This window comes from Anopheles coluzzii, chromosome 3 (assembly GCF_943734685.1).
Source record: "Anopheles coluzzii chromosome 3, AcolN3, whole genome shotgun sequence".
NCBI classification, from domain to species: Eukaryota; Metazoa; Arthropoda; class Insecta; order Diptera; family Culicidae; genus Anopheles; species Anopheles coluzzii.
The window spans coordinates 77,745,501-77,760,557 of record NC_064671.1 but is presented as its reverse complement, the minus strand read 5'-3'; the positions used below and the strand labels follow the sequence as shown (position 1 = coordinate 77,760,557).

Here is a 15,057-nt window from a genome sequence, read left to right as displayed (position 1 = left end):
CAGTAAGTTCCAAACAAGAAACCCACCCCTCCCCCTCCTCCTGCCCCCCAAAACCCGGTCAGGTGTAGATTACGACAACGTCCAGCCGGGTGTCCAATGACCCTCCGAGCCGTCGCAGCCATCGGGAGAGGGATTATGTTTTATTTTCTCATCCACATTATTCATTTCACCGGGAGCAGCGGGATTTACACGAACACAGAATCCGGCTGGAGGTATTTTGTCGACCTACCGAACAGAACCTTTTTCTTCAACCGAATGACGAATTACGCATCTTTGGTACCGTTTTCTGACCATGGAATCTGCAGCCCAGGAAGCTTTCCAACTCCAATTCGCTTCAAGATGGTTGAAAATGACATTTTATTGGCAATCATAAATTCCGCACGCCTTTTTCCTCTTCCTGTTTCGTCCCATTCTCTCTCCTTGAGTCTTGAAGTCATCAATTTTGAGATACCCGTTGCCCGTCCGCGCGACAGCTCCGAACCAATCCCTCCAGGGAAGAGGCAAGTAACTCTACGGGGAGTCGGAATGCTTCAAGTTTTTGTTCGATGTAACACACACACACAAGAACAAAACTACTAAACTATCACATTGCCGAAGCGACGGGAAAAACCCTTGGTGCGATAAATCTTTTCAATCCTGTCCTCAACATGTCACGTCCTGCCGTTTAGGTAATCTTTTCTTCTTCATTGGATGTACCGGGACATTCGGACGACTGGAGAGTCTTGCTTGCTGTTTTTGTGCGATGACTCTCTTTCTCTCTCTCTGTAACACACACAGCCACACAAACACAAAGCACGGAAAGATATCACAGTCCACGAACAAAAAGGGCCAGCCCGAGCTCGTTGGGATCTGGTCCTGTTTGGACACTATCGGTCGAACAAAACGACGAACGCCCTGAGATGAGATAAGTCTCGTAAATATACGTTGTACTACTTTTTGTTCCTTCGTCCGAGCGGTACTAACCACCGTGACGAGAATGTGAATCTCGAACCCATCCAATAGCTGCCATAAACTTGTGGCTTTACACGATAATGCCCCGGCACCGCTGACACTGACAGGCTCACACAGCTCAGCCATATCCGTTCCACCTTGGCTGAATTCTCCCCTATCTCGTTTCTTCCCGACCTTCCCAGCCTTATGTCGCTGATTGCACTGATTACGGCCGAGTCTCCTACTGGCCAACACTCCCCTACTTACCCTTGTTTTCCGGATCGCGCGACTTGAACTCCCGCTCCAGCTCTATCCGCCGCTCGCGCAGCTTCGCTGCCAGCTCCCGCAGGGCCGAGCTTTCCACCAGCCCCACCCGCTGGCGGAACGTGAGCTTGCGCGTTTTGGAGGCGGCCGCCGTGTACATCACGAAGTGCGTGTCCAGCTGCGGATCCAGCTTCAGATAGGCACCCTTGTTCGAGCCAATCTCGTAGTAGTTCGATGCGGAGAAGATAGTAATGACCTGTGATGGCGAAACAGAGACAGAGAGAGAGAGAAAGAGAGCGAGGAAAATCAATCAACAAACCTTCAGACACTTCAGATTTCCGATGTACCGCGCCGCACGGTACCTTACCTTGCCACCATGCATTATCTCATGCCCGTCCGGTTTGCATTCGTGCGAGCGGACGAGATACTGGAGCTTGTAGCGCTGTAGGAACTTGCTAGTGACGTCCGGTCCGAAGTAGGTGCCCGCTCCGCGCAACGAGTTCGGCCGGCAGCCCTCGGTGTGCTGCGGGTCGCTCCACAGTATGTCGAACACCTTGCAGGGTGAAAGATGAAACGCTTTTTTTCAAAACAAAACGCAGTGCGGTAAAGCGGTAAAATAGTGCGATAAAACCATTCGCACGCAGCACGGTACGTTCCATTGCACAATCATAATCAAGATGTTTTGCCTTCCTTTCACCGCCCGCCAAGTGAGTTGATTAAATCGACCGTAACGGGCATACCGGGGGTTTGCTAGATTGCCCACAGGAAAAGGATAAAGCGAGTGAACGGAGTTTGCACATCATCAAACGTGTGTGTGCGTATGTGGGTAGACGTTGCAATAAATATGCAAATAACGCCAGCATCAGCGGGAAGCTGCCGGTAGACGTCGCACTGCATCGGGAAAGTCTCCAAACGCAACGGCTAATGGAACCTCGACACAAACATGCCCACTCATCATCCTGCACTTTCTGGTTATGCATGCATACTTGCATGTATCGTAACACAGTAACCACGGCCATGATTGCGACCAACGACAAAAGACTCCGACCTGGGGGTTTTGTAATGCAACACACTGCACAAAAGCACACAACTGCAAAAACTGCACGACAAACAGACGGGGCAAAGAGCAAATGGTTGTTTGCATTGTACACCATTTTTGTGCTTCCGCTTCCGGGAGCTCGGGCTCGTTTAACCTCCTCACACACGCCCGGGATGACACACCCGGGAGCAAAGTGCATTTCCCTGACACCTACAATAAAGTAGCCGGTTATCAACACGCTGGACTAACGTGGGTTCGCTTGTCCCTTTGGCGGACACCGTTCGGTCTATTTGTTCTGTTCTGTGTGTCCGCAGTTCCAGTTCGCCAAACGGTGCACCAACTGTATGTGTATGTGTGTGTAAGTGTAATTGTGCAGAACATGCTTTCCCCATTTCACACATCGTAATGGTGGGGTTTTGTTTTTAATGGAAACAAATGGAAAAGTGCCGGATTGTGTGACTGTGTTATTAATTTTGCGCCTCAACTAATGCCAATGACCGCGTTTCACGGTGCATTTAGCAGGGATTGGTTTATATTCCCGTAAAAAAATGTTGTGGCATGCTACTTGTGATTGAGCTTCTCCGAAGTGATTGGATCGTTTGTCTATCGCAACTTATACGCTTATGTTAGATACTGGGTTTTCCAGGGGTTCTCATAGCTGTGGGACACTTTGTTGCCTCCTTCTTACTTGAAATGAACTTAATCTAATGTGAGTTGGAATCTATAGCACCCTTGTTCGACAAATCCAATAGGAATTTTCAAGGAGCCTGTTCAAAAAGGATGCCATATAGTCAAATTTCCATCATATGAAGTTCACTTCGCATAAAAAAGAGTCTAGGAAGTGTTCCACAACTATGAGAACTCATGGAAAACCCTGTAAATGTTTCGAAAGCTTTCAAACTAACCCGGCGCTCTAGCACCAATCGAACACGACATCGAACATGAAAAATGTATGGGATTTGACATGTTTGTCTTGTTTGTTTGTTTGTGTCTGACAGTGCACCTCCATATAATTACAGGGTTTTACAAGTCAGAATCGAATGTCAGCAAAACAATTTCAGAAGCTCAAGATGCAGTTTAGCTGTCAAAAGTTGTTGTTTCACCGCACCGATGCTATTTTCAATAGCGCAATTTGATTTTTAAATCGCTCAAGTTGTTTTTTTAGAGGCCTTTTGCATTGTTTTGCAAATTCAAACACGAATTTTGAGATTATTTGTATACAAATCAATTATTTAGTGCATTTCTAGCGTTATATTTATGAAACATTACGTATTTATTGTAAAAAATGAGTGTTTCTGTGCAAAAAGCTACGAGCACTTGCGTATGTAAACATGTACAGTCTTTGTACAGGCGTATGTCTTTTTGCACAGAAAATCGCCATTTTTACCATAAATACGTAATGTTTCATAAATATAATGCTTAAATGAATAAAAGCATTGATTTCAATCATATAATCTAAAAATGAGTGTTTGAATTTGCAAAACGATGCGAAAGGCTTCTAAAAAAACAACTTGAGCGATTTAAAAATCAAATTGCGCTATTGAAAATAGCATCGGTGCGGTGAAACAACAACGTTTGACAGCTAAAGTGAATCTTGAGCTTCTGAAATTGTTTTGCTGACATTCTATTCTGACTTATAAAACCCTGTATATGGGTTTGTTCGTGTCGGATGTCGTGTTCGATTGCTGCTAGAGCGCCGCCTAAGCTTTACAGCTTATGACAACTTAATCAGCTATTGATTGTGATCCCTAAAATCCGAAAATCCCTATTTACCTGTACCAATTAGTAATTGAATTAGAGAGCTTCTTTCAAACAATCAGGTTCATTTTACATATCTTATTAACTACATCGTTTATCCGTGTTACTACCATTGCACCTATTTTTCTTTGCGAATAGAAACTACTACACATTCACCAGCTAGTTTAACTTTTCCCATCCCATTTATTGCTCTATTACTAACAAGTTTAACAAATTAAACTCTCCAACTAAAGTCCCCCAGGAACATTGATAATCTAATCTAAAGCTTACTGTGGCTCTTTCCATCAGGGTAAATGTCATCCTCGTGCGGGTTACCACGAATGTTCAGTACCAACAATCAATTGAATCGCATAACCGCTTAGCCGAGGAAATTAATTTGGACCTTTGCATAACTTAAACTGGCTCCCTCTGTCGTACGCGGACGGGTGTCGAAATTTACATTGGATAACTTTTGCCTACCAAGCGGCATTGCCAGGAGCATGGCACTCAATTGCCACGGGAACGGATACCCAACCTAATCTCACTGCAAATAGGCTGCTCCCCGAAGGCTGCTGGTACACAATTAAAACTTTCCCTACACGCTCCATGCTTTTCGTGGCTCCTGATCGTGTCTAATCCGTGAGGTTAGTAGGGATTTACGATCCTGCAACCATGTCCGGGGTGTGATGAAAAGTTTGTAACCCAACGAAAGATCATGGGTGGTTTTGGTAATTTAACACACATAACGAACGGAGGTTGTGCTGTGATGAAATAAACGCGCTTGGGGAATGTATCACCCATGCGATAACAAAATTAGACGTAATTCTAGAAGCAGACACCTTCCACATCGAGAATTCGCAAACAATTTCCAGGCAGCGTCGTTAGATATACTCTATGCAAATGTATCTCAATTTCTGTTTAACACATGTAAATCGTGCTTCAAAGCATGTTGTTAACTCCCTCCCAGATTGTTTTGTCAATGTTCCAGAATTGTCCAGAGTTGCCCCAAGCCAAAGACCTAATCAATATCACATTAGCAAGATAACGGTGGACAATGTGCCAAAGTAGCTGTCAAATCAATCTATACTCGATTAAAGGCAGTAAGTCAAAACGGTTACCCTGACCTGCCCGTTGATGACCCTAACCAAACCATCCGTCCCCCAAACCGAAGGTTAAAACGAATCAAACGATGATAGGCTGATATTGCTTCCCCAGGCCGACAGTGGCTATTATTGCGATAATCAATTACCTGTTTCCATTCCACCTTATCGATGATTTCAGCGCCCGGGGCGGTACTTTCGGTGATGGGTGGCCGCAATAGTGATATATACTATTGATATGCATCGGGATGTCCATCGTGAGCGGGGTTGGGAAAGATAGAATGAAACGGGAATTGGTTTGAATGATGGTCAAACATGCAGCACACCACCAGCTCACCTTTCCACGGTCCAGGCTGCGGATGAGATCGAGATCGGTCGAGTCGGAAATGCCGCCGTGCACGACCAGCACACGGTTGTTCACTATCGTCCCTAACGGAAGCCACCGGTACACCTCGTCGATGAGCTTCAGCAGTCTTTCGGCGTTGTGTTTGTACTTCTGGTGCACCTCCCGGATGAAGCCGTACCGAGCGTTCATGACCGTGTCCTCGTGGTTGCCCCGGTTGAGAAACACGCCGCCCGGAAACACCAGAAACGTGCAGAGCAGCAGCAGCAGCACCTCCAGCCCTTTCTTACCCCGGTCCACGAAGTCCCCATTGAACACGTACGGGTTCTCCGGCGATGGCAGTCCGTTCTGGAAAAAGCGGCACAGATGAAAAGGGCTGGTATGAGTTGACGATGTAAGAGGATTCCTTTGGAGCTTCGTTTCGATTTTCTACTCAATCTCAACTCAACCGTTGTACACACGGGCTCCCCAAATATGCAATAATGCAATTCTGAAGCAAATTTATTCGGGGAAAACTTTTCTACGGGCACCGTAGTTGCCTTTCTGCTTGTGACACTTGGGATCGATTCTGGGTGCATCGAGGCGAGACGTTGTTTACATTGAGCATGGGAAATTGAACGGTACAGCAATGTGCAGACAACATTTCATACATGGAATAAATTACATTTTCTGTGTTTTTGCTCGTTGAGTTACCGAGATAACGAATCTTCTTCCTTATGATTCCCTTCTCAATTCCCTATCTGAATTTTATGCATCGTCTGTTATCTGACACGTACTTATAAATAAGCATCCTTCAATAACAGATATTGAACATAATTGGGTTTTGACATAATCTCCCCCGTTTTTATCCTGGTCACGGCACCAAATATATCCTACACTCAATAAACAAATAAACTATCTTCCTGTGATCCAGAGCCAACTTCGATACCCCAACTCATCTCACCTTATGAAACACGACCAGCAGATCGTCCAGCTTCCCGTGCAGATCACCACAGATCGTCACCTGTTTGGAGATGGCGGTCGACGCCTGGTTTAAATTTGGCAACCGTTTCAGCTTCGACGTCGCTTCCCGCAGTATCCCCGCCACGTACTTCGCGTGCAGGCGGTTTTTCTTCTTCCGGAACAGATCGATGATCACCTCGAGCTCCTTCTTGTCGAGCGGGAACTTGATATCTGGCCCTTGGTAGCCACGCTCCGGTCCGGTAATACCCTCGTCGGCTAGATCGTCCGATTCGTCGGAAAATTTCATATTCAGTGCCTCTGTTGGTGTTCGTGGTGGTGAGGGTGATGGGTGAGGTTTTGTGTCGGTGTACGTGTGTGTGTGTGTGTGCGCGCAGATATAGATATGTGATTGTGTTCATTGTAACCGTGTTGCCGATAGCCAGTGGAAGCCGGAAGGTTTGTTATGGACGGTTTAATTGAGGTGAAGTTCAGGGGAGGTTAGGCACCAATGGTTATGGCGATGAAGTATGATTTTGCCAGCCAATTGCAGGATGGGACAGTAGTTTGTTAGCATGTAATTTGAATGATCAACAAAGATTATTCAAACCAAAGAGAACGAGAGAGAAATAGAGAGAGAGAAAGAATACAACCGGGGATCAAGAGAAGGTGCAGCCAATGGGTGATTGGAAAGGCAGGTGTAACCACCAAACCAAAAGAGTATTTTTTTAAGATTTTAAATGGATTATTAAAGCATTAACAAATGTGTAAGTAAATGGTGAAAATATCAGAAAGAGACACAAAAGTAGATCAAAGTGAAAGCATCAATCCAGTAAGAAAGAGAGAGACAGTTAAAAAGGTGAGAAAGAGAGTGAGAGAGAAAGAGAGAGAGAAAGAGAAAAAGAATAAAAATAACACCAGACCAAACAAAATGTCAGGTTTTATGAGGATTGCGAACAAATGATCGTTTGTTTTTTTTTTAATATTATTGACTCGTGGATGAGATTTTGGTGATTTTGCTTTTATGCTTTGTTGCTAGGCTGAGCGTTGCTGTGTTTTTTGCTGAAATCGCTTCTTGCTGGTGTTTTTTTTTCGGGCGTCCTAGTCCTCGTTTATGCTTGCAGTAAGATAGTTTTCGTCATAAAACCGTGCCAGCGAGCGTTTCTTTTTTCAAGCATTTCAAACAAAAACAGAAAAATCTCTTTCTCACACGGTGGAGCAGCACACGGGATCAAGAATGCACGCCGGGATTACCTGCGGACGACGAGCGGGATGTGTTTTGCGAGTCCAGCGGACGTCCGGCGGTCTCTGGAATGTGCGTAAGTAGTGCGTTGAAAAAGTTGTACAGCTGAAAGTAGAAAGAGTACAGCCAATATTATTACTGAAACTCTACATCGCCACCTGCCAAACACACTACGGACTACGGGAAACTCAACACCATCGTTGCAATTATTGATTAATTATCGCCACGATCAATGCTTCGCGCTGTGGCTACACATTGCACATTGCCACAGTTTATCCACCCCGGAATGGAGAGCGATTGGCAGCTAGGCTGCCAGCGAAGCATGCACGTTCCAGCGGTGAAACGATACGTGCAGCAGTGGTTACACAGTGTGCCCGCCGGAACGTGGCGCTTAGTGAAGTGAGTCTTAATTCAAAATCAATATAGCGCCTCGTTCTCGTGGCTTCGATGCATGCGGCGCTGGTTGCAGCGCTGTCGGTGAGTAAATATTTGATCCACTCAGCTAAAAACCGTACTCAAGTGCAGCCAATTTCAATATTCGTACGAGTGCAGCGAGCGTGCCTGGTGGATCGTTTGATCAAAATTACCTATGAACCACACCATGTATACGGTACAATTTTCAACTGCGTTGTTAAGGTGTGCACCATGCAAATAGTTATTTAATGTGAATAAAACAACAAGACAGTATAATACCATTTCAGGGCGAATTTAACATTATATCTAGATATTATTATTTTGTATCAGCTTCGCACAGTCACTTCACTTTTAATGTTTCTTCACTGTTATTATATTTATTAACTATCTATCTAAAACTATCCCAAAAGGTGAAATACAGCACTAAAACAAGGCTCCAGCCCTACCAAATGTAAACAGGTGTAGTTCGGTACATTTCTCCAACACTTATTCCACTCTACTCACCCGTACTTGGTCCTGTTCGCCCGCATATTCGATACTCTGGAAGATGGTCCACGTGTAACGCCGCCGAATCTCGATCCGGGCTAGAAACCGCCGATACCAGCGCTGTATAAGAATGGCCGCCTTCATTGCTGCACCACGTTACACCACGTTCGTTGAACGAATTGGCCGAACCGGAGCATGGAAACAAATTACCAAAAAAAACACACAGAAGAAAAGTTTCATCAGATACCGCACGAATAGGGATTAATGCGTTCGTACTCGCCGAGATACAAAACTTCTTCACTAACGATGAATAAATATGACAATTTTTTGTTTTGCTTTGGGTGCACATGCTTTACCTTCCTTAAAATATCCTTCCCCGTTAGTAACAAAGCAATCTTCTGACTCAAATTAAGCAGCAACAGAAAAAAAAACATCATCCCGAAAAATGTGAATTCTATTTTCAACAGCAAAAACGCGTGCCAAAACTTGGGCCAAAACTTGGGTTTTCTTTTTTGTCCCTTCCCCGTCCCTTGGCGCTGCACGACATAATTTATTGAATTCATTAAACTTTCCTCTGTCACCAAGGCGAACCGTGTCGAGTGTCTGCGCTTCCTTGCTGTGTCCTTTTTTATCAGTTTGCTAACTTTCTTATCTGCTCTAGAGATATACGCTCCCGCCCCACGCACGCACGCAAAAGGATACGGGACCCGTTTTAAGTATCCTGATTAATGATAGCACCAGCATAAATGAATCACAATTATTGATCTACGTATCGCACACACAAATAAACTTCAATTCGCAGGTTTTTTGTAAATAAAAGTCACATGGTTCGATACTTACTCGGCGTCGTTTGCAGGAAAGTTTTTAGGGGCAAGAAATTTGTCTAAATTAGGAACACTGCTTTGCCCCCTGCCACGACGGAACGAACCCGATGAAAAATAAACAGACCATTTCCATCAACGCCGAACCGAAACCAAATGGTGAAGGAGCAAATTCATCCCGACAAGATTCTAAATGATTACATAAATATTTTCTAATTTATGTCACCGAAACCGTACGCCACCAAGCAACAGGGCCGGGTGCGCACCATCATCACTGGGCCCCCCCAAACCATCGTCCGTTGGCGTTTGTACCGGGACACGATTTATTGTCTTTGAGCTTCTGGCCAAATTTATTCCAATTAAAAACTCATTAAACAGGACGACCCCGAACATCTTACCGGCAGCATCCATTTCCGCAAACTAGGCAACCCACCCTTCCGGCCCAGCTTCACCACGATGCACGTGTGATCCGCGATCTTTAGCAGCCCCCGAAACGGAATCACCCACAGCCGGCTACACACGACCATTTCTCATGCTATGCGCCATTTTCGACCCATTGCCATTACCGACAAGCATCGATGGTAGGCAGGACGGTGGACGGGTATCATCATTATCGTTATCATTATTTTTATCGCCATCGTGTCCTACTTGACGCTCGCGTTCGCTCGGGGAAGCTCATTAATTGAGCCTACGCGCGCGCCTAAGAAACATGGCTCCGGCACACCGATCCACGTGCCGGTTATAGACGCGCACGCCACCGCTGCTGCGGCAGTGTCATTTATTTTGTCTGATGCGTGTAGAAATAATTATACCTGACGCTGGACCGGCCGGGTGGGAGGCAATTTATCCAGAGCATTCTTGTTTGGTTTTTTTTTATGTGCACCACCATTTGTGGCAGTTGTTGCTTCTTTGAAGCATTGCCTTTACAGAGGTAAAATAGCACCAGATGCCTTTGTCTTGCGAGTTGTTTGCCCAATGTGTAATTTGTATAAGCGATTCCTTAAGCAAAACAAACCACGCACCAACTCCATCAGCAACAAAGTTTTCCATCACTTCTAGTGCCATAATCAAGGAGGAAGCTTTTGACATTCATCAGGCTAAGTATTACAGGGGTTTTCGTTCATAAAAAAGTCAACTTCAAGCTTTTTAGTTGACTGTTTGTAACATATGTTTAAGGTCTCACCGCCAGCTTTTTCCAGGTTGTTTCTACTATGTTTTCTATAGAAAATTCGGTGTTGAGCAACAGTTTGATTCATGATGAAATTTAAATTTTTATTTTTATTTGAAAAAACTTAGAGACAATTTTTATGTAATGTCCCATTGTATCGTTATTTTCTCGGAGGAAATTAAAGCTACGTTTAGTGCCACATCCAGACGTATTATCACATACATAGGCATACAATTGTGTTTTAGAATAATTCTTAGTGTAATTTAGCATAGCCTAGCAGTAGACGAAGGCGCGAGACCGTGAACGGCTACGGATACTCCTGCAGCAGACCACAAAGCGGTGAAAGTGCCGGCTAAGTAAGTAAGTCAGGAGTGAAAATTATATCTAGGGAATTTAAGTGAGGTCCTGAGACTTGATGACTGTTCCACACGATAGGACTCTTTTCAATTCTATCAAACAGAATTGATAATGAAAATTACGCATTAGAAAAAGGATACACATTCCAATGATTATACAATAAGTTCTTAACTTGATAATTCGCTTCTGAGCTTAAACCAAGGGGCAATAGCTGTCTGCAAACGTATTCAATTAGCTTAAAGATTACGACAGCCCTATTTTGCTTTAGATTTCAAATGGATAGTTTAATTGTGAATGTTTCACGGTAAAACACATTATTTTCCGACTTCTTTGCTCTGTATTTTAAACGATGCGCCGTCGGCATTGAAAACCCCTGTTCTTTAAAATTGGCTCAGATGCAAATGATTTAAGAGCTGCACGATGAACTAAGAATCCATCACAAAGTTTTCTGTTCGCACGGTTTTGTTCTCACCAATGGCACGTACATACCATTTCCGAGAAATGGATTCAGTTTGACAAGACCACCAAATTGCCAAGTAACTTCGTCGTCCACTGAGATTATAGCAGCCCCATCTATGATCATACCGAGGTTTTCTTCAGATAAACTTTTGCTCAGCCATCGTGCCGGTACGCACACACACACACAACACACACAAAATTTGAAAGACTAAGCGTGATGAGCTTTTGAAATATTTCTCAGAATATCACACTGTTAGTGTGCCACTAACTAATCCATTATTTCTCGTACCAAATCTCGTTGGCAAACTGTCCTCATTAGAGCGATTGTTGGGAATTCGCAAAAAAAAATGGTTGAGCTTGAATTAAATTCAATAAAACTTAGATTGCTCTGCACCATTTGTCGAGTTTAGCTTAACCAGCTTGGTTTGAAGAGATTTGTATTAAACTTCTTCTTTCTTCTTTTATTGTGGTAGATTCAGGAAAAAGACATTCATTTCATAAATAGTCCTTAGGTTCACTTTCAGTATCACCAATCTACTACCTCGCGTAAGCAAGTAGCTTTTCTTAGTACACATATCGATGCCAAAAATAGTCCCACAATACATCAACTCAATGCTTGTTCATGCGAAGCTATGTTCCAGGGGTGCAAATTAAATCAATTCCCGCTATGTGCTCCTATTGATACAAGAATGAAGTAATTGCTTACACATGGATTACGCTCCTAAGCTATAAAGCTTTTCATCTCACACACTGTGCGATTTGTTACCAGCGCGCCAGGAGATCGATTCAACCGCTTATGAATGATTCTGGGTAAGCATTTAAACCGATTTCTTTTTTGTAACCCTCCCACAAGCCATCACAAACCACAGGGACAGTTCACGTAAGCGGATTAGATAGTCATACTGCGTTCCGATATTTGCCCAAAGGTAAGACGATAAGCTCTCGTGCGCTTAGGTACATGATTTTCCGCGAACGAACCAATCGTGATATGAAGAAAAGATTAAAATGAACGTTTGGAAAAGCTGCATACCTTCAAATGACAAATGGAAAAAGATTTTCTTCTCTTTTCGCTGTCGATCTCTATTTCACTTTCAACTTCTCTGCGTCAATCCTTTTTCCTTCTAACTGCAGCGACTGTGTTGGTATGCCAATATATTTTCCTTATCAACTCTTCACTCAGCAAAACCGAACATGAACAACAAACGATAGCTTCTTAATAAAGTTTTAAGTCCTGACGGAGAACGAGAAACAAAGGAAACAGTACTCCATAAGAAAAAGTTGGTTCACGGTTTTTAATTAAATCAATTGCTCTTCGGAGATATCGATTTATCACCCTGCCGCCCGTACGCTAGTCTACGCCGTACTGTGCCGGAAAAGGTCAACAAGGTTTAATTAGGGCGTCGTTCATTAGCTCCAGACAGTGATTGAAGCGTTTGTTGATCTTTTTTTTGCCACAGATAACCGTTGACACCTTTTATGTTTTGCTCCCACTCGCTAGGTGTGCTTTTCTTTTGATGTTGAACTTTAAACCGCTCTGCTCTGTTGATTAGAAAACGGAAACGGTGAGAGAAAGTAGAAACGGTGTTGCTCATTTAAGGAGCACCCACCTATCAGATAAAGCTTGATTGCGCGTGGTATTGCGTTTTTGTTGAACTTTTAGAGATTTTTGTGCTTGGCAAACAGGTAGCAAATCTTTTTTTTCTCGTTATTGTTTGTTCATTTCATGGTTTTAATGACATCAACGGTTTTGCTGCACATAATTCGTGAAAAAAAACTTGAATTTGCTAGACAGATTGCAAGAACAACTAGCTTGTTCAAAGTTCATTTTAATGTTTATATTATAAATTAGTAATTATGCGCTTTTAACAAACTAATGATTAATAAAAATGCTGGTGTATCAAAGTTCCATTATCATTAAGCAGCATGCAACAGTATACCCTGTGCACATTCCTTCCATCAAAAGTCCATCCATTCAATAGGTCCCTAACTGGAAAAAGCTGTACACGTTCTGAGGTTTTATTTTCTATTATTCAATTAAAATGCTTAAAAAGTATCAATTTTCTATTCTTAAACGCAAATTATCAATTGATATCATTTAAAATAATATTGATAATCTTCTTTAATTGTGAAAACTTTACCAAAAAGCTACCATTTTTATTTGCATCTCCAATACTGTCAATATATTCAAGTATTGTCAAAATATTCACATATTCATCAATATATTCAATCATTATTGTTGAAAACTATTTGATCTTCTGACCAAATTATTATGATTTACTTAAAATGAGTTCCAGCTTACTATCCTGCATTACCTTTTATACCCCCTTTCGCAATCTTCCCGTACCTTTCTTTACCTAATCCTTTAATCCCTATTCAATGAGCAGTAAAATAAGCTGTGTTGGTGTCTCTGAGTTTAGTCAAGTTATTTTATTTTAATCAAGTTATGTTAGTTTAGTTAGGTTAGCTTTAAGTCTAGTATTAGTTATCTTTTGTAAGGCCAGTCTAGGCAAACCATTTAGATAAATGAAATTGAAATAGGCTCTATGTAAGAATTGAAAGATTTCATTGTTTTGTATACAATTAAGGATTTTTGCCAATGGTGAATCTTACTATTAGGATTTTTCTGATTAAAATTTAATTTTTAAATTAACTCAACAAAGTTAATACTCAGGCTGATTCATAGCACATACAGTAGAACCAGAAAACGCCTAAACAACCATCACGCTAAAGCTCATTTGTGTTTAAAGACCAGTATTTCGGTCCGAAAGCTACTCCGGCTGACAGCATCGAATTAAATCTAATTTATGCCCCGATCGGGTAAGCTTTCCGGAAGCCATACCAACGCATTTTCGACGGTGAACGGTAAACCACTAAAGACTCTTCTTTCAAACACACACACACATAAACTCATACACACCTCAGTGCACTGCGTGTAGCAGGAAAATGAAAAATCGAACCAAAAGCTCTTCCATTCGCTTAGTTCCATACCAAACGACCATACACTGTCTGACCACAAAACCTGAATCGGGTATCTGTGGCCCGTTTGATGGGTTCCCGAAATCGATGACCAGTGCGGTTGGGCAGCATACCGGCACTGGGCCCACAAATCGGCCCACATTCTAGGCATGCTGTAATCACTAAAAGTAAACGAACTCACCCAAGCCGATTGCCACTAAGCCCGGTACGAGGCAGTACGGGGAAACGGTCCACGTCCAAGCTACATTATGCTGTGCAAATTTCTGCAAAAACCACCAAACACCAACGCTAAATTATCTACTCGCCCATCACACTATCCGCACTTGCAAAGCAAGCGGGACGGCAAGCGGAAAGCGTCAAGGGTGTGCGCGTGTTTTTACCCGCCATCAACACCACCCTGCCCTAGAATGCTGCTAAACTACCGATGAATACCAAATTATGCTAATAGTGGGTCATTACGATGCACACGCCTGACCAGGGGATAGTCATCAGCGGGCTTCTAAGAAGCAGCTTAGGGGAGAGGGGATCCAGCACGTCAAATAATACACCAACAATGCTACCGTGGCGTATGGATACATGGTGCCGCTTCGTCTTGATAACCCTCTTTCGCTCTGTCTCTTTCTCTCTCGTTCCCTATTTAACATCGTACAATTCTCCGGAAATAAATCGGTTTCCGCCAAGCAAAAAAGGGTCGGCAAAGGATTGTGCATGGCCCGGCGAGCAATTTCAGCAAGGCACCCCTGGCACCTCACATTATTAAACCACATTTTCAAGGGGGGGG

General features: G+C 43.2%; 1 protein-coding gene across 2 annotated transcripts in view; it reads right to left on the bottom strand.

Annotated features, from left to right (window-relative positions):
- Window positions 1-15,057, bottom strand: part of LOC120956479 (serine/threonine-protein phosphatase rdgC) — a 53,336-nt gene that overhangs the window by 11,687 nt on the left and 26,592 nt on the right. The window contains exons 3-9 of one of the 2 annotated variants that reach the window (XM_040377968.2): window positions 8,514-8,641; window positions 7,607-7,700; window positions 6,357-6,631; window positions 5,408-5,761; window positions 5,220-5,300; window positions 1,562-1,747; window positions 1,198-1,450 (exon numbers count right to left, since the gene is read on the bottom strand). In XM_040377968.2, coding sequence (XP_040233902.2) covers window positions 1,198-1,450; window positions 1,562-1,747; window positions 5,220-5,300; window positions 5,408-5,761; window positions 6,357-6,631; window positions 7,607-7,700; window positions 8,514-8,641 — 1,371 coding nt within the window. Of the gene's footprint in view, window positions 1-1,197; window positions 1,451-1,561; window positions 1,748-5,219; window positions 5,301-5,407; window positions 5,762-6,356; window positions 6,674-7,606; window positions 7,701-8,513; window positions 8,642-15,057 lie in introns of both variants that reach the window. The other variant, XM_040377967.2, reaches the window with a different exon arrangement.